General features: G+C 37.2%; 1 protein-coding gene across 7 annotated transcripts in view; it reads right to left on the bottom strand.

Moving 5' to 3' along the window:
• Positions 1-20,642, bottom strand: part of CASK (calcium/calmodulin dependent serine protein kinase) — a 392,946-nt gene that overhangs the window by 76,631 nt on the left and 295,673 nt on the right. For all 7 annotated transcript variants that reach the window (XM_081222810.1, XM_081222812.1, XM_081222813.1 and 4 more), the window contains exon 11: positions 12,673-12,794. In XM_081222810.1, the coding sequence (XP_081078936.1) occupies positions 12,673-12,794 (122 nt within the window). The remainder of the gene's footprint in view (positions 1-12,672; positions 12,795-20,642) is intronic.

The following is a 20,642-nucleotide window of genomic DNA, read 5'->3' as shown; positions in this document are numbered from 1 at the left end:
AACATGACATAGTCACAAAATGAAAAGACAACCTACTGAATGGGATAAAATATTTGCAAATGATATTGATAAGGGGCTAATATCTAACATTTATAAATAGCTCACACAATTCAACATCAAAAGCAAACAAACAAACAAACAAAAACACAACTCAATTAAAAAATGGGCAGAAGAGTGCTTCCCTGATGGCACAGTGATTGAGAGTCCGCCTGCCGATGCAGAGGACACGGTGCAGAGGACACAGGTTCATGCCCCGGTCTGGGAAGATCCCACATGCCGCGGAGCGGCTGGGCCCGTGAGCCATGGCCACTGAGCCTGCGCGTCCAGAGCCTGTGCTCCGCAACGGGAGAGGCCACAACACTGAGAGGCCCGCGTACCGCAAAAAAAAAAAAAAAAAGGGCAGAAGAACTGAATAGACATTTCATTTTCCAAAGAGGGAATGCAGATGACCAACGGGCACACTAAAAGATACTCAGAATCACTAATCATCAGGGAAATGCAAATAAAAACCATAATGAGGTATCACCTCACACCTGTCAGAATGGCTGTCCTCAAATAAGAAATAACAAGTGTTGGTGAGGATGTGGAGAAAAGGGAACCCTCATATACCGTTGGTGGGGATGTAAATTGGTGCAGCCACTGTGGAAAATAGTATGGAGGTTTCTCAAAAAACTAAAAATACAACTACCATATGACATGACCCAATAATTCCATTCCTGGGTATATATCTAAAAAAAACAAAAACACTAATTGGAAAAGCTACATGCACCCCAATATTCATAGCAGCAACATGGATGGAAACGGAGGGCATTATGCTAAATGAAATAAGTCAGAGAAAGACAAATACTGTATGATATCACTTATAGGTGGAATCTAAAAAATAAAACAGGGGCTTCCCAGGTGGCGCAGTGGTTAAGAATCCGCCTGCAAATGCAGGGGACACGGGTTCAAGCCCTGGTCTGGGAAGATCCCACATGCTGCGGAGCAACTAAGCCTGTGCGCCACAACTACTGAGCCTGCGCTCTAGAGCCCGCGAGCCACAACTACTGAAGCCTGTGCGCCTAGAGCCCATGCTCCGCAACAAGAGAAGCCACAGCAATGAGAAGTGCACGCACTGCAATGAAGAGTAGCCCCCACTCGCCGCAACTAGAGAAAGCCCGCAGGCAGCAACAAAGACCCGACGCAGCCAAAAATAAATAAATAAATAAAAATAAAATAAGAAGTAAAACAAACTAGTGAATATAACAAAAAAGAAATAGACACACAGATATAGAGGACAAACTGGTGATTATCAGTGGGGAGAGGGAAGGGGGGAGGGGCAATATAGGGGAAGATGATTAAGAGGTACAAATTATTTGGTTTAAAATAAGCTATAAGGATATATTGTACAACACAGGGAATATAGGCAGTACTTTATAATAACTATGGAGTATAACCTTTAAAAATTGTGAATCACTAATTGTATACACATATAATATTATATGGCAACTATACTTCCATTAAAAAAAATGACATACTCCAAACTTGGAAAAGAGCAGTATATTTAACAGTGGTTTAAAGATTGTGTGATGGGAAACATTAAGTGTGAAAGAAACACACTACAAAATTTAAAATGGCATTTTTAAATATTTAAGGAACTACAATTAAACTTTGGGAAGAACTTATATAACCTGTCCATCTTACAAATCTAAGAACGATTATGCACCATGGGGATATTATGATTTAGAAAAAGAAATTAAATCACCTAAGGCATCATTCTCTTACAGGATAAAAAATGCCTATTCTATCAGCACTAAAAATTGTTTTGCCTAAACATTTATATTCTGTAAAATTTCTAAAAATCAATTCAATTAAAATAATTGAAGAAAGCACTCAAACATTAGTCATGCAGATGACTCTCCATCTGAATGGAGATAATGTACTCCATTCATTTGAAGAGTGTACTTTCATTATTTGTACATTGTTCTTCACAATTTGTACTATGTGCTAACTTTCCCTCTAAAAGTCCAGAAAACAGGGAAATAGCTAAATTTTATAAATCTTAAACCAAATTTGTTTCTCACCTAAAAAAGAAGTATATCAAATTCACAAACCTAGTGATGATAATAAAGTAGCAGGAGTCTCAACTTGGAATTTAGATTTTTCCTAGAGAAAGGTTCAGGGCTGCTACCAATACTATGGCCCAGTTCATACTGGGTAACGCAAGTTAGAAATGGATATCCAATGGACTGTATACTGTACTTAGTGGCCAGTAAGAATGTTGCTGGAAGCCGTTGGGTTAGATGTCCCAGGAAAGCTTTAACCTAAGAGTATAGCAATGAAATGCTAGCTTAGATCAAGTTTTAGAAAATCATGATGGGGTATATATATCCTTTCAAGTCTTAAGAAGGGGCTCAGCTGGCCTAAATCCATTATGAAAGTTTTCTTCTGAGGGCAAATAGGAAATTAAAAACCAGTGTATCTGGGCCATTTTAAGATTTCCTGAAAGGGTTGCAAAATATGTTGGATCTTGACAGCAAAAGTTACCCTAAGGAGGCCCTTGTTTGGTTTAGGCTTTACTTCTCTGTGTACAGAGCTGCTTTTGTTTCAATCCCATTAGAACATAGCTCTTACAGGGATTTATTTTTTTTATTTTTTTTTTTATTTTTTCTTTTTGCGGTATGCGGGCCTCTCACTGTTGTGGCCTCTCCCGTTGCGGAGCACAGGCTCCGGATGCGCAGGCCCAGCGGCCATGGCTCACGGGCCCAGCCGCTCCGCGGCATATGGGATCCTCCCAGACCGGGGCACGAACCCGTATCCCCTGCATCGGCAGGCGGACTCTCAACCACTGCGCCACCAGGGAGGCCCGGGATTTATTTTTGAATCCAAGAAATTAAGACCTGCTTGACCTCCTAGTTCAATCTAAAAAGACTGTCGGTGGCCTAACAACATAGGCCACTGTGCTGGATTTCTGGTCAGTTGGCAGCTCTTTCTGAGAAACTCAAACACTGGCCTCAGATGACCTGACTTGACTGTTCTCTAGGCCTTTTTCAGTTGGCAAATAACTCTAAAATGAAGCCTTGTAAGAAACAAATCATAATGACTATTCTTTTTTTTTTTTTTTGCGGTATGTGGGCCTCTCACTGTTGTGGCCTCTCCCGTCGTGGAGCGCAGGCTCCAGACGCGCAGGCTCAGCGACCATGGCTCACGGGCCCAGCCGCTCCGCGGCACGTGGGATCTTCCCGGATCGGGGCACGAACCCACGTCCCCTGCATCGGCAGGCGGACTCTCATCCACTGCGCCACCAGGGAAGCCCCATAATGCCTATTCTTGAGCAAGCAAAAGAAAGCATGAGGAAAAACAACCAGTTAGATGATACAGGCAGGCTTTATTTTGCTTTTAATTAAATGTTATGAAATAGGGCACATTTGATTACTAGATCTAAGAGTTTGCCCAAGTGTGAGAAATTTCACTATAATATAAATTTCTTTTCCATTTAAAAAAACCACTACAAATTTTAAAAAGTGTTAAAACCTCATTTCCTAAGGTGCTCTTCTGAAGCATCTACATTAATAGTTAAATAATACTTACAGTAAATGAATATCCTATTATTAATTTGCCACTTTAAAAGAAAACATTTACATTAGGTGTGTCATATGATATGCAATTACTGAGGCAATTCAATAAGTTTTGACTTAGGGTATGAATTATTTTGTATAAACAAACACCAAGCATTTGTACAAGTAGCTGTAGCAAAGCTACAAGCATTTCTACAAGTAGCAAAAATGAATTTCTGTTGTGGAAATTTAAGAGAACAAAAAACACAGTTTGGCAGAAGTGGTTTTATGAACTAATGTTTGAAGGACCACAAAGAGAAGAAAGCAACTATGTTCTTGGATGTGAATGCTACAAGCCAACCCCATCAAACATTCTTCAACTGAGCATATCACATTCCTTTCTGGGGGGAACCCCCCCTTTCCTTGAGATTAGCATGAAGAAGAATCAGAGCTTGCTGCACTTGGAAGGCTTTTTGAACATTCCTCTGCCTTCTGGTAAAGTTGACTATGGTGCTATAAAAAGAGAAGGGCACTCAGTGGGAAACACTGGTACTGGGGACAAGCTGATTCTTGGTATTTTAGAGTAAACTCCAATCACTGTTTTAAGAAGTAATTCACCTGAACAAATAAGGGAATGAGAGGGACTGCTGTAGTTAATAATAGTTTCACTGAAAATCACACATTCCTTTCACGAAGATATATGTCATAGGAGACCAGATAGAGCAATTGCCTGGGGATGAAACTAAGGCTGAATTCCCTACTACTGGATAGTTATATTTGGAGAATTTGGCTTTTCCTAGTATATAACTGTCTACCATAAAACACTGATATTGGATGAATGGATAAACAAAATGTGGTACACATATAAGATGGATTATTTTTCAGTCTTTAAAAGGAAGGAAATTCTGATACATACTACAACATGGATGAACCTTTGAGGACATTATGTTAGGTGAAATAAGCTAGTCACAAAAGAACAAATAAGGTATGATCCCACTTATATGAGGAACCTACAATTGTCAAGTTCCTTGAGACAGAAAGTAGAATGGTGGCTGCCAGGGGCTACGGAGAGGAGGAAATGGTGAGTTGCTGTTTAGTGGGTGCAGTTTCAGCTGGGGAAGCTGAAAAAAGTTCTGGAGATGGATGGTGGTGATGGTAGCACAACAACGTGAATGTACTTAATTCCACCAAATGGTACACTTAAAAATGCTTAAAGTGGTATATTTTATGTTATGTATATTTTACCACAGTAAAGAGACCAAAAAAGTGGAAATTATGTCACATAAAATCTGCCATGAAGGTGTGAATTTGGGGAAATGACTATGCATTTGAATATAGAAGAAATGAACTAAAAGAATAAACTAAAACATGTTGCTTTGCGAAGATGCCCCCTCCCTTACTGAAAAATATGTACAATTATGTAATTCATAATGTTTTTAAACAAAAAAAAGACAATTTGGACTTCTTTCACAAGTCACAACCACATATTGGTTAATAAAACAGTTCTTGGGAGAGAAAAACAAATTTAGCATTTTAAAGTCAATGAACTTTAAAATGCTAAATTTTAAAGGTAAATTCTTGCAATAAGGCTAAATGTTGAGATGGGGAAATCAGTGTAATGATGCTGTGAAATCTACTGGGATGATCCCTTCAGTGGGCTTTGGGCACTGCAGAGAGTAGGCAGCTTGGCTTTGCTAGATTGGTGTTAGGACACAGGGACAATGCCAGGAGACACTGGAAACTGCTGTCATAGTGTCATACAAATGATATTTTGGGATGATCCACAGTATACTATAACTCATAGCACATGGAAGAAACTTCCAACAGTGCTTTACCTTAAAATAATGCAAAAAGGGTAAAATAAATTTTTAAAAATAAAAATACATTACTTCTCATTTTTTAACTTTTAAAAGCTTTACTGAGTATCATTTATAAACTGTACAGTCTGCACATTGTAAGTGTACAGTTTGATGACTTTCAGTAAATTCATACAGTTGTGCAACCATCTCCTCAATACAGTTTTAGAATATTTTCTTCATCCTCAAGCGTTCTCTTGTGTTGTATCTTAGAACGCTTTGCTTAACCCAAGGTAATGAAGATTTACTCCTTATATTTTCTTCTAAAAATTTTACAGTTTTAAGCTTACAATTTCCATCTTGTGGAAATCTTTGTGTAATGGTGTGAGGTAAGGGTCTAAGTTTATTTCTTTGCATATGGATAACCAATTGTTCCTGCATCACGTTTAAAAAAAGCACTATCTCCTCCCCACTGAATTGCCCTGGCACCTTTGTTGAAAATCAGCTGGCCATGCATGAATGAGGGTTTATTTCTGAATGCTATGATCCTTATGTCTATCCTTACATCAATACCATACTATTTTCATTACTGTAGCTTTATAACAAGCTTTGAAGTCAGTTCTCTAGCTTTGTTCTTTTTACAAAATTGTTTATGGCATTTCCATATAAATTGTAGAATCAGACTGTCAACTTCTATTTAAAAAATTCTGCTGGGATGCTAATAAGGACTGTATTGAATCTATAGCTCAATATGAAGAAAACTTCCATCCTAACAATATTGAATCCTCCAATCCAACATTTTCTCTCTCTCCATTTATTCAGATCTTCCTTACCTTCTTTCAGCAACAGTTGTACTTTTCAATGTATGAGTCCTATACTTCTTTTGTTTAATTAGCTAAGTATTTTATCCTTTTCAATGGTATTGTGAATATTTTTAAAATTTTATTTTCACATTATTCGTTGCTTATATATAAAAATACAGTTAATTTCTGTATGTTGATCTGGTATCCTGCAATCTTGCTAAACTTGCCTATTAGTTCTAGTGCATTTTTTTTTGTAGTGTCCTTAGGATTTTTTACATGCAAGACTATATCTCTGTGAGAATATGGTTTCACTTCTTCTTTTCCAATCTGCATGCCTTGAATTTCTTTTTCTTGCTTTACTGCACTGGCCAGAACCTCCATAACAATGTTGAATAGTGGACAATCCTTGCTTTGCTTCTAGTTATAATACTTTTCTATTGCTGCGTAACAAATGACCATATTCTTAGTAGCTTATTTTTTCCTTTAAGTTTATTGATATTTACATTAAGAATGAAGAAAAACTACTTTGAAGATATTTAGGACATATAATATTTCTAGCTCTCTTTATTTCAGGAATTTTGTTTCATGTGATACTTTCCTATTGACACTAATACTTCGATACTCTGATGGAAACAGACATGGGAGTTTTTGCCCATCCAGTTAGAAACAGTGGAATGAGAGACCCCCATATCCAAAGCAAGCTTCAGGGTACTTCAATCTCCAGCCCCAGGAGGCAGGTAGCACAAGGGCCACCACCGCTGCCCTACTACCCAGATGGCTTCATATTTGCTGAAGTTCACTCTTTAAGACTACATGGTCAATAGATGCAGAGAAAGCTTCCGACAAAATTCAACACTGATTTATGATAAAAACCCTCCAGAAAGTAGGCATAGAGGGAACTTTCCTCAACATAATAAAGGCCATCTATGACAAACCCACAGCCAACATCGTCCTCAATGGTGAAAAACTGAAACCATTTCCACTAAGATCAGGAACAAGACAAGGTTGCCCACTCTCACCAATATTATTCAACATAGTTTTGGAAGTTTTAGCCACAGCAATCAGAGAAGAAAAAGAAATAAAAGGAATCCAAATCAGAAAAGAAGAAGTAAAGCTGTCACTGTTTGCAGATGACATGATACTATGCATAGAGAATCCTAAAGGTGCTACCAGAAAACTACTAGAGCTAATCAATGAATTTGGTAAAGTAGCAGGATACAAAATTAATGCACAGAAATCTCTTGCATTCCTATACACTAATGATGAAAAATCTGAAAGTGAAATTAAGAAAACACTCTCATTTACCATTGCAACAAAAAGAATAAAATATCTAGGAATAAACCTATCTAAGGAGACAAAAGACCTGTATGCAGAAAATTATAAGACACTGATGAAAGAAATTAAAGATGATACAAATAGATAGAGAGATATGCCATGTTCTTGGATTGGAAGAATCAACATTGTGAAAATGACTCTACTACCCAAAGCAATCTACAGATACAGTGCAATCCCTATCAAACTACCACTGGCATTTTTCACAGAACTAGAACAAAAAATTTCACGATTTGTATGGAAACACGAAAGACCCCGAATAGCCAAAGCAATCTTGAGAACGAAAAATGGAGCTGGAGGAATCAGGCTCCCTGACTTCAGATTATACTACAAAGCTACAGTAATCAAGACAGTATAATACCTGCACAAAAACAGAAAGATGGATCAATGGAACAGGATAGAAAGCCCAGAGATAAACCCACGCACCTATGGTCACCTTATCTTTGATAAAGGAGGCAAGAATATACAGTGGAGAAAAGACAGCCTCTTCAATAAGTGGTGCTTGGAAAACTGGACAGGTACATGTAAAAGTATGAAATTAGAATACTCCCTAACATCATATACAAAAATAAACTCAAAATGGATTAAAGACCTAAATGTAAGGCCAGACACTATAAAACTCTTAGAGGAAAACATAGGCAGAACACTCTATGACATAAATCACAGCAAGATCCTTTTGGACCCACCTCTTAGAGAAATGGAAATAAAAACAAAAATAAACACATGGGACCTAATGAAACTTCAAAGCTTTTGCACAGCAAAGGAAACCATAAACAAGACCAAAAGACAACCCTCAGAATGGGAGAAATTATTTGCAAATGAAACAACTGACAAAGGATTAATCTCCAAAATTTATAAGCAGCTCATGCAGCTCAATAGCAAAAAAACAAACACCGCAATCCAAAAATGGGCAGAAGACCTAAATAGACATTTCTTCAAAGAAGATATACAGATTGCCAACAAACACATGAAAGAAGGCTCAATATCATTAATCATTAGAGAAATGCAAATCAAAACTACAATGAGATATCATCTCACACAGGTCAGAATGGCCATCATCAAAAAATCTACAAACAAAAAATGCTGGAGAGGGTGTGGAGAAAAGGGAACCCTCTTGCACTGTTGGTGGGAATGTAAATTGATACATCCACTATGGAAAACAGTATGGAGGTTCCTTTAAAAACTAAAAATAGAACTACCATACGACCCAGAAATCCCACTACTGAGCATATACCCTGAGAAAACCATAATTCAAAAAGAGTCATGTACCAAAATGTTCATTGCAGCTCTATTTACAATAGCCAGGACATGGAAACAACCTAAGTGTCCATCAACAGATGAATGGATAAAGAAGATGTGGCACATATATACAATGGAATATTACTCAGCCATAAAAAGAAACGAAATTGAGCTATTTGTAATGAGGTGGATAGACCTAGAGTCTGTCATACAGAGTGAAGTAAGTCAGAAAGAGAAAGACAAATACCATATGCTAACACATATATATGGAATTTAAGAAAAAAAATGTCATGAAGAGCCTAGGGGTAAGACAGGAATAAAGACAGACCTACTAGAGAACGGACTTGAGGATATGGGGAGCAGGAAGGGTAAGCTGTGACAAAGCAAGAGAGAGGCATGGACATATATACACTACCAAACGTAAGGTAGATAGCTAGTGGGAAGCAGCCGCATATCACAGGGAGATCAGCTTGGTGCTTTGTGACCGCCTGGAGGGGTGGGATAGGGAGGGTGGGAGAGAGGGACACGCAAGAGGGAAGAGATATGGGAACATATGTATATGTATAACTTATTCACTTTGTTATAAAGCAGAAACTAACACACCATTGTGAAGCAATTATACTCCAATAAAGTTGTAAAAAAAATAGATTTCTCTACATGGCAGCCATTTGAACACTTCACTGATCATATTATTGAAATGTAGCCTGTTAACTCTGAAACAAGAGCTTAATGAGACATATTTAAGGGCTGTAGATCATGAGGGCATTATTTCATTCATGACAATTAAGCTTTCATTGAAGGATGGCTCAGTTTGGATCTTCAGAACCAAATGCATCCCAACACTGCCCAGGGTCGGCCTTATAGTCAGTCATTTCAGGAGAGTTTTGGGCTTCACATGTAGTGTTTGTCTGCAAAATTCTGTAGACACGGTGTCTTTTTATTGGGCACACTCATTTTCAGCCCACCAAATCCTTTTCAAATTGAGATGCATTGACAGGGCACATACTGATACTACAGACACTTCTTTAAGTGTAATTAATAAAAATTACAAAGGAATATAAATATAATTAATAAAAATCCAAAGGAACTTTAAACATGTTTTTCCTCACTAAAATCTGTGAATCTCTTCTGAAGTTGTAACAATGCCTACCCAAGAATGCAGCAGTTATTCAAAATAATTATTTTCAGTGAGGTCTGGCAGCCTGGCTCAGTTCCAAAGTCCAGTCTGTGTGTGAATATCTGCCCCTCCTTGTAGAAACTAGCAATGTTCTTGCATTTCCCCTGCAGTCTCAAGCTTGGTATGCTCAGATGCCTTGTTACATTAAGTTAAGAAAAACCCAACTTTGAAAACTAATTTGGGCTACTCTTAGCCTTTAAATGACAAGAAGTCCTTGATCTAAAGGCCAGTAAATCTTAGCAATGACAACCACTAACTGCACTGAAATAAACCAAATCTCCATGCTCTGCTGCAGCTTCTTTCAAATATCCCACTTACTAGTTCTAGTAAAGGCTGTGACTTCTGCAGAAAATTCACAATTGTCAAAACTTTCTGCATCTGGGACTTCCCTGGTAGTCCAGTGGTTAAGACTCCGCAATTCCACTGCAGAGGGCGCGGGTTCGAACCCTGGTTGGGGAACTCCCGCATGCCGTGTTGTGGCACGGCCAAAAAAACAAACAAAACAAAAAAAAACCTTTCTGCATCATATGAAACAATGATAAAGAAGAACAGATATTTAAATAGCCAATGAAAAGAGGTCAAACTCTAATTCAAATAACACATTAACAATAACAATGATGACAATGAAGTAGGAGAAAATGGAATGTTAGGAGCTATCCACAAAACAGAAGGAATTTCAAGGGCTTTTTGGTGTCCAAGGAAAGTAACAAGTTACTTGAAATAAACTTAATCTGAAATGTCTTCAAATTACTTAGGATAAATTACACTAAAGAGAAAACCCATTTCCTTATCTTCCTGAGCACATTTTTTATCTTTACTGAAGTATAATTGACAAATACAATTGTAATATATTTAAAGTGTACAACATGATGATTTGATAAATGTATACATTGTGAAAGGATTCTCACAATCAAGTTAATTAACACATCCATCACTTCACGTATTTATCTTTTTTTTGATGAGAATACTTAAGTTCTATTCTCTTAGCAAATTTCAATTATAAAATTCAGTGTTAACTGTAGTCACCACGCTATACATTAGATCCTCTGACCTTATTTATCTTATAACTGAAAGTCTGTACCCTTTTACCAACTTCTCCCCATTTCCCCCACCTCCCAGCCTGGGCAACCATCATTCCACTTTGTTTCTATGAGTTTGACTTTTTTTTAAAGATTACGCACATAATTGATACCATGCAGTATTTGTCTTTCTCTATCTGGCTTATTTCACTTAGAATATTTAAAAACTATTTCCCAGTTCTCTTACATCTAGGTAAGCATGTAACTATTACTTGTCAATGGAATATGGACAACTGTGATACAGGCCACTTCCAACCTTGACCCTGCAAAATTCCCCATTTTCTCTCATCTGCTGGCTGGGTGCAAAGGATGCAGTGGAAGATTCCAAAACCTTGAGAGATGGCAGAATCACAAAGTGGAAGAAGCCTGGATCCCTGAATGCCTCTGTGGAAGAGACTCTTCCTGCTCCTCCCCTCCTCATCTACCTGCATTGGACTGTGATGTGAGCAAGAAATAAACTTCTATTCCGGTAAGCCACTCAAATTTTAGGATTGCATGCTGTAGCAGTTAGTCCTGAATTAATACATACACTATTTAAAAAGCCTAACTAATTAAAAAATAATAATTAATTTGATTTGACCAAATCTATGGATAGAAGCAACTGTTAGATACCTATGACTGCACTTAGTGTGAAGTTGAAACATACTGTGACACTCTTAGCTTAGCTTTTCCCAAACTGGTCCTTACCAATTTGACAGGATTGTGAATAAAAGTTCTCTGCCCAAATTAGTTTGAGAAATGCTATTAGAGTTAATAAGGTTTCTTTGCTATAGGACATCTTAGAGCTGCTATATACTAACACCCATTGTGAATCCGTATAAAGGGAATAAAGAATGCAGCATTTTCCAAACTTATATAGTCAATAAATAATTTAACCAGTAAATTTAAGATCTACTCTCCCCTCTCGAATGGCAAGACCCACCACTATCTCCCAGAGCAATGCTCTGTAGAATACATTCTGGGAAATTTTGCTTTAGTTTAATCCATGTCACATGGTCGATTAATCAGAGTGAGCACCAAAAAGTTCTAGGCATCCCAAAGCAAAATAGTTCTCTTATTAAGGAAAGATTTTTCTTGTAAAAAGACTTATATGTACTAGTAGGCTAATATGTACACTAAGAAAGTTCTCACTGCTGAAGTTAACCAAGTTCTATAAGAAAGGTATTTTACTTAAAATGTGACTGAAATGAAGGCAGAGGTGAACTGTCAGCTTCTGACTTTTCCTTGTATCTGTCAGTGGAGCCTGTCATATTTAATGATGGAATATATTCTTATGTTTTAAGGAGAAGACACTGAGTTTATGAAAAACAGCAACGTTAAGTATGAAATATGTATGTGAATACAGCCCATTGCACAATATCTTACTTTTCTCTCTGCTATGTTCATGTTTGAGGTGCAATGTTTGAAAACAATGTTTAAAAGCAATAAAAGGTAATCACAGCTAAGATCAATGGATTCTTCTAATAGAAACACATATATAAAATATATAACTTTTTCCACTGTGACTTGTTAGGCTATACTGCATTTGTACCATATATAAGATACTATATTTCAGTTATGAATCTATGATGGATGACTTCCCACATTTCTCACAGACTGAAGGCAACTGAGAAAGGACTGTTATGATGGACATTTGGATATTCATGTAAAGTAAAACGGTATGGTAAATGTTCAATTTACCCCAAAAAATTAATAAAAAGAAAGACTTACATCTAGTAGTGTGTGAAGATGCTGATCCTGGAAAACACTGTGTAGGAAATCTAAGTCCTTTTCACTGCAGTCTGTAAGTGCATGAATTTCTTCCAGGCTGTCCAGCACCTGTGAGACTGCTCCTAAGGGGAACAAACAGAAACAGCCAGTAGAGAAAGTCAATGTCAAACTAACCTTCATAAGCCAAATGTTACACCTCAGAACTGTGGGCTAACAGAACTTCAAAGGTTCAGGTCTTTACTGAAAGATAGACTTAAATGCGTTTCATATCACTTAAGGATAGAGTATTTGCAGTGAGTTTATGTTCTTAACAATGTATTTATGTGTTCCTCATTTTTCAAAGTAAATTGAATCTTGTCTTACTTGAATTAAGGAAATTCATCAACTATAACTGAGCTACTAGAAGATCTGGGTGCAGAACGTTCTATCAATACATCAGAAACAGAGTGTGGGTTCCAATAACCCCGTGCTGTTTTGAAATATTACAGAAGTAACATAGGTGGCCATTTCACACAGGTGCATTCTATCAAGAACGGAAGGTAAAGTCGGCTGTAGATCTGAGGGACAAACCTTCAACTGGGAGCTCCTGCTGTGTAAAACAGGCTTCTTAGGATTCTTAAGGCTCAAAATTAAGTTAGCAAAAATCCCACTCCACTCTTTCTCCTTCCTTTACATACAAAGTCAAGGGAACCAAGTTGTTCTTAGCCTATTGGGGCCCTTTTTATTCAGAGGACAAAGACAAAGGGTAGGTATACTGACTGACACTTTCAAATACCGTATTAGGTACTAGGGGAAATCATTTTTGCAGGGCAGTGTGGTCACTTTCTTTAAATTTCCTCTAATAACCAGGGACCCAGAGAGGTAGCACCAGGGAGAAATACACACCAAGCATTAACAAAGTCACTTAGCCTTAAAGAAATGATTAGCCAATTTTACTTTGCAGACAACATGCACATACACACTTCAGAGAAAGAAAAGCACCCTGAGAGGCTACGCTTCAGAACGTTAGTGTACACAGTGTCAGAGACATTCTAATGATAAGTGCCTCACTGCACATGTAACTCTTAGATTCATAGTTTTCAACCAGAAGCAATTTTGCCCCTCAAGGGGACATTTGGCAATGTCTGGAGACACTTTTGGTTGTCACAACTGTGGTGGTGGTCGGAGTGAGGAAATAGGTTGTGTTACTGTCATCTAGTGGGTAGAGGCCTGGGGTGCTATTAAACATCCTCCAATGCCCAAGATGGCTCCCCAACAAGAATGAATTATGTAGCCCAAAATGTCAATAGTGCTGAAGTAGAGAAACTCTGCTTTACATAAAGATAAAAATCTTGAATCTTTCTGTTCTGGAACTCTATGCTGTTTCTAGTTACTTTTGGTCTTGGACCTCATCCATTCACATGCACTTATTGGTGAGAATGTAAATTAGTACCACTTTTCCAGAAAGCAATCTGGTAATTTATATCAAAGAGCCTTAAAAATGCTCATGCACTTTGATTCAGTAATTCCATTTACAAAAACCTACATTAAGGAAAAAAATAGGAAATGTAGAAAAAGCTTTATGTGTAAGGATATCTATCATATAAAATGGATAAATATCTAATAATTAGGGAGTGATTACATAAATTATAGAACATCCATATAAGGGAATATATAGCCACATGAAAATTGTTTTTGAAGAATTTTAAAGACAGAAATCTGCATGATGGGAAATTCAAGAAAGCAGAATGCAAAAACTCATAAACTATATATCCCCAATTATAAGTGAAAAAAATATATTTACAAATTCAGAAAAAAAACCCCAACAGAATGAAAAATACCAAAAAGGTAATAGTAGTTATGTTTATTTTCCTATTTATACTTCATTCTGTTTTTGTCCATATGTTCCAAGGTTTCTACAATGGAAAAAAAAAGCTGCTATATAAGCAACTGCTTTTTGCAGTATTTAATTATGTTAAAAATCTGGGGCTTAAGACACACATCAAGTGGTTATCCACATGGAAATTACTGTAGCTAATTTTTTTTAAATTTGACTTTTTATTTTGAGATAATTGTAGATTAACATGCAGTTGTAAGAAATAGTACAGAAAGAGCTCATGTACCCTTCACCCAGTTTCCCCCAATGGTAACATCTTGTAAAACTGTCATATATCATAACCAGGATATTGACACTGATATAGTCAAGCTACAGAATATTTCCATCACCACAAGGATCCTTCATGTTGCCCTTTTATAACTGCAATAATTTCCCTCCTGCCCTTCCCCCTCCTAACCCCTGGCAACTACCAACCTGTTCTCCATTTCTATAAATTTGTCATTTCAAGGATGCTATATAAATGAAACAATACAGTATGTAACCTTTGGGGACTGGCTTTTTTGACTCAGCATAATTCTCTGGAGAGTCATCCAGGTTGTTGCATGTATCAATAGTTTAATCCTTTTTTTCTTGGGTAGTATTCCATGGCAGGGAGGTGCCACAAATTTTTCCCCCCCATGATCACCCACCCTTTGGAAAAGGGTATTTTATTTTATTTATTTTTTAAAGATCTTTATTGGAGTATAATTGCTTTACAATGGTGTGTTAGTTTCTGCTCTATAACAAAGTGAATCAGTTATACATATACATATGTTCCCATATCTCTTCCCTCTTGCATCTCCCTCCCTCCCACCCTCCCTATCCCACCCCTCTAGGTGGTCACAAAGCACCGAGCTGATCTCCCTGCACTATGTGGCTGCTTCCCACTAGCTATCTATTTTACATTTGATAGTGTATATATGTCCATGCCACTCTCTCACTTTATCCCAGCTTACCCTTCCCCCTCCCCGTGTCCTCAAGTCCATTCTCTACGTTTGCGTCTTTATTCCTGTCCTGCCCCTAGGTCCTTCAGAACCTTTTTTTTTTTCTGATTCCATATATATGTGTTAGCATATGGTATTTGTTTTTCTCTGACTTACTTCACTCTGTATGACAGTCTCTAGGTCCATCCACCTCACTACAAGTGACTCAATTTCATTTCTTTTTATGGCTGAATAATATTCCACTGTATATATGTGCCACATCTTCTTTATCCATTCATCTGTCGATGGACACTTAGGTTGCTTTCATGTCCTGGCTATTGTAAACAGAGCTGCAATGAACACTGTGGGGATGTACCACAATTTGATCATTCATCTGTTGATGCGACTGTGGATACTTTTAAATTTTGAATAATTACACATACCAGGCTATTGGTATTCTTTCATTGAAAATATTAAGTGGATACTAAGCGGAATAATAAAGGTACAAGGCAGAAACCAGTCCTCATTTCCCCTGCTATTCCTGAAAATGTATTAACCTAATCCACTTCCTTCTACCTGCTCTTCTCAGGACTTTTACTTTGTTCTGAATAGGAAAAAAAAATCTGGAAATTAGTTAAAAGTCAGCTCTCTTGTGCCTTATTAAAAGCCTTGGAAAGCAAGAGATGATGTAAAGATATTAGTCCCAAATATCCCATTGAGCCCCGGACCCCAGCACATCATCAACAGGAGAATTAAATGATGCCAGGTTTATAAAGTTAGTAAAGCTAGTTCTAAGCTTCTGGATTAACTGCAACAACAAAAATACAAATGAAATGTGGGTTTTTTTTGTATATTAAAAAAATTCAACACATAGCACAGAAAGCTAATGATCATTTTCACTCAGTTACCTTAGTGGAATCTTATCTAGTTTTTATTGTCTCTATCCAGCACTGCTTATGCTGATATATAATCTAGGTAGTAGTTTATTAATACTGTAAGATTAAAATAAAACCTTGTATCTAGCGAATACTAAGATGGAAAGTCTAACCACTGGGAAGGAATTTTGGCTGTACCCGATCAGGGACGTATCATTTGTTGGTCTGTGAACTCCCAAAGCTCTGTGCAATTCCTGTCCTACCAGCACTACCCTACGTTTGCATTTGCTCACTCTTAGTTTCTATGCTGTGAGGTCCTTAAGGCAGGTGGATATTTGATCCATTTCATTACATCCACAAAGTATGCCTTGAATTAAGTAAGTACCAAAGAAACAATAATAGCAGCTCCCAATTAGTAAGTGTTTGTTATATGTCAGGCACATCCCCAGAACACAGTAAGGTAAATATAGTACCTGACCTTTCCAGATAGGGAACTGAGGTTCAGAGAGGTCAAGGAAAGTCACAGCTAGAAGTGGTACAACCAGGACTCAACCCCAGTGTGTCTGGATCCAAAGTGTATGATCTTCTTGACTTACTACAGTAACTGGCCGTACTAGGAAACATAGGGGGAACCTTCAACAAGAAGTGACGTGTGGTTTATGCATGGATATGAAGGTTAGAAAAGAACTTGAACCCTACTGGGTCAGACAATAACCAAAAAACCTTTACCAAATGTTCCTGCTTTTTGCCAGGTGTGAGGCAGGGGGTTCAGGGAAAACAGGTATGATCCCTGGTCTCAAGGAAGGGGCTCTCAGGCTGGTGTGGGAAGTAGGCATACTATACCCTGAAGCAAACAATAGAGAAGAGATAAAAAATAAAGTGGTACAGAAATAGGGCTGCCCAGGGAGGAGGTGGGACAGTCTCAGAGAAGAGGTGGATGAGCAGGAATTCAACACCTCCACCTAGGTTTCCAATGTGCTCTGGCAGACCCAGTGGATGCTTTGCTGGAAAGCACAAAGGCATCTATTGCTTGTGTCTCTAGTAGGCAAGGCCCACCAGGTCAACAGGTCTATTTAATTTCCTTGGATCTGTCACCTTTTCTGAACTGATTTATAGTCTTATCTTGTACCCAAATGTGATTAACTTTGTAGGTTTTCAATCATGAAAGGAAGCATTTGCACAGGTGTACTCAAGTTGCCTATTTCAAGCTCTGAAAAGTGCCCCTAATTTAAAGTTTCTGGAATTAGCTAGGAAAATTATAGTTTTTATTCAATTTCTCTTTTGTCTTTTCATATTGAATAAACATATATATTTGGTCTAACCTCAATATCTTTCTTTACCCTTGATCATTTTAACACTCCCTACTGACACTTCTTCTAAGTTTCGTTATTTCTTTGAGTATAACCAGCAGAACCATATCTCACAGATGCGTACGACTGATATCTGCAGTTCAACACCAAGCCCATGTAAAAATCTCATAATTTTTCAATTAATTATAAAATATAAATGTACACAAAGACATTTCTGGGGTTTTTCCATTGCTATTGTTTTTTTTTTTTAAGAAGATGTTGGGGGTAGGAGTTTATTAATTAATTTATTTATTTTTGCTGTGTTGGGTCTTCGTTTCTGTGCGAGGGCTTTCTCTAGTTGTGGCAAGCGGGGGCCACTCTTTATCGTGGTGCGCGGGCCTCTCACCGTCGCGGCCTCTCTTGTTGCGGAGCACAGGCTCCAGACGCGCAGGCTCAGTAGTTGTGGCTCACGGGCCTAGTTGCTCCGCGGCATGTGGGATCCTCCCAGACCAGGGCTCAAACCCATGTCCCCTGCATTAGCAGGCAGATTCTCAACCACTGCACCACCAGGGAAGCCCCATTGCTATTGTTTTAAACACAGAGGCAGTAGTAATAATTAATACAACACAACACAACACACACAAGCTCTTAAGCTGTTACTAGTATTTCTTTTGCTGATCAATACTGTCATATCTGAAAGAGCTATTGACTTTCCTCAAAAACTGAAAAGGATGTTTTTCTCTATAAAACCGCTGAATAAATATGTAACTATCTTAAAAAAAAAAAACAAACAATAGTACATAAGTTCACCTCAGAGGGCAATTTATCTAATGGCAGGACTGTAGGTATTCTATTCACTTTTGTATTCCAGGCTGCATTTTGCAGTGTGCTTTGTACAAAGAGACACAATAAAATAGGTTTGATTAAAATGATTGTTTTCTGAGCAAATTCTAAAGAATTGCAAATAAAATATTATAATGAGAAATATGTAACCACTGAAAACAGTTTATTTTATAGCAGTTTCCTCAAAGTCACAATGAAAATTATTTTAATACTTATATTTGTGTAACAGTTTATAATTTCCAAAGTGCTTTTCACACTTATTATCTTATGTGATTCCACAATAACCCTGTCCTGTAGACAAGTGTATTTATATTTGAAAAATCGGATGCTCATTGGGGTTAAATGACTGTGGAGCCACAGCAGTGAGTACGAGAGTGAGTCTTAGAACCCAGGTCTCTGACACCTAGTCCTTCCACTACAGACTGGTCCCTCCTGAAACCATGTTTTACCCTCAGCAACACACCTGAATAATCTGCATTTGGTAATGAGATGATATCCAATTTCTATTTTCTTTTTGATCTGAATTTTGTTTACCACATAAGGTTTATTTTCTTAGGCTTTGGTCCAAACTTTCACAATGATAAATTTATTAGAAAGTAATCAAGCCCTGTCTTCAGAATAGTATTTTGCTTTAACTTTTGCATAATTCATTTGGTAATCAAGTTTGTATCTAAAAATTAGGTTGATAATCATACATTTTAACTTTGAACATTTCTACTTTTCCAAGAATCTCACTGATACTTTCTAAAAAGTTTTCTACTACTGTTATGAAGTAATAATCAAAAGAAGCATAAATATGTCACCTGTTTTAAAAATGTTTTCTGAGTCTACTTCTTTAAAGAGAGATATGCTTTAAAGGTCAATAAAACTTTGAGTCCAAAACAGTTTCATTACAAGAGTAGAAAAGTCTCATTAAAAAGTTGACTGAGTTATAAAAATAACCTGAAAGGAGGACAGAAAAATAAATAGAAGAACGTTTAAAACGTTCTCAGTGTCAAAGTAGGTTGAGTCTGTCTTAAAACTATTTCCCCCTAGCTTTACTCTGAGAAGTTTCAAACATATGGAAAGTTGAAAGAACTGTACTCACCACCTAGATTCTACAATTAACAGTTTGTGATATTTGCTTTATCACATATCTATCCACACATCAATTCATCTTATTTTTCATTCATCTCAAAATAAATGGCAGATGGTCAACATCAGTACACTTCACCTCTAAGTACATCATCATAGATTTTAATACTTCTCTCTCTCTCTCTCTCAGGTAAAATTTACATAGAGTGAAATACACAAATCTTAAGTGTACCATTCAATGAGTTTTGATAAATGTATACACTGCATACATCTGATAAGCCGCATATACACCCATGTATGCAGTTATTTCAGCAACAAAGATTTGTATGTATATATTTAAAAAATTATATGTATAGCTATAAAACCTAATATCACTGAGCAAATTCAGCATCTCAATCTAGTCTACTTTCTCCTGAAGAGTTATCAGTAACCTCTATTTCCTATTACATTAGCAGTCCTATTTATATAACACTGAATCAGTACACATACACTCATATCACCCACTCAATCAAAGCCCTTCCTTGCAAGCACAGTAGCATTAAAAAAAATCTGCTTACTAAGGTAGAATTAAGTTAAAATTCATCAATTTAGGTGTACATTTTCATCACTCCACAAAAGTTCCTTCTTGTCCCTTTACAGTCAATCTCTTCCCCCTACCCCTACCCCTGGACAACAGGTTTTATTCTCACTGTACAAAGCAAATCCTGGTTATCAGTCAAGTTATAAGCAATAGTGAATCCTGTAATGAAAATTGTATTTTGGACTTAAGCATCTGTGCTATATCCAATTCAAGTTATGAAAACTTACACATGGTGATAAATGCTTTAGATTCTTTATGTATAGATTATAGTGCAGATGCCTTAAAAGTTATTAGTTAAAAGAAGTAAAAACTCTGCAAATGTATTCTGTCAGAGTACAGATACCATAATTCTAATGCCATTTTACTTGTTAAAACAATCTATATTTCCAAATAGCAACATCGCCGGGCACAAATTTGTCAAAGTACTTTAAATAACATTCTGCTGGTTGTTAAGTGCCCATTCATATAAGGCCTTACAACTAAGGAAAAGCACTACTTGATACCTCCAAGATGCTTTCATTCCCAAATGAC

This window comes from Mesoplodon bidens (genome assembly GCF_964165515.1).
Source record: "Mesoplodon bidens genome assembly, chromosome: X".
In the NCBI taxonomy this organism is placed as follows: Eukaryota; Metazoa; Chordata; class Mammalia; order Artiodactyla; family Ziphiidae; genus Mesoplodon; species Mesoplodon bidens.
Note: the sequence above shows the minus strand (reverse complement) of the source record. Positions and strands in the feature narration are given on the sequence as shown.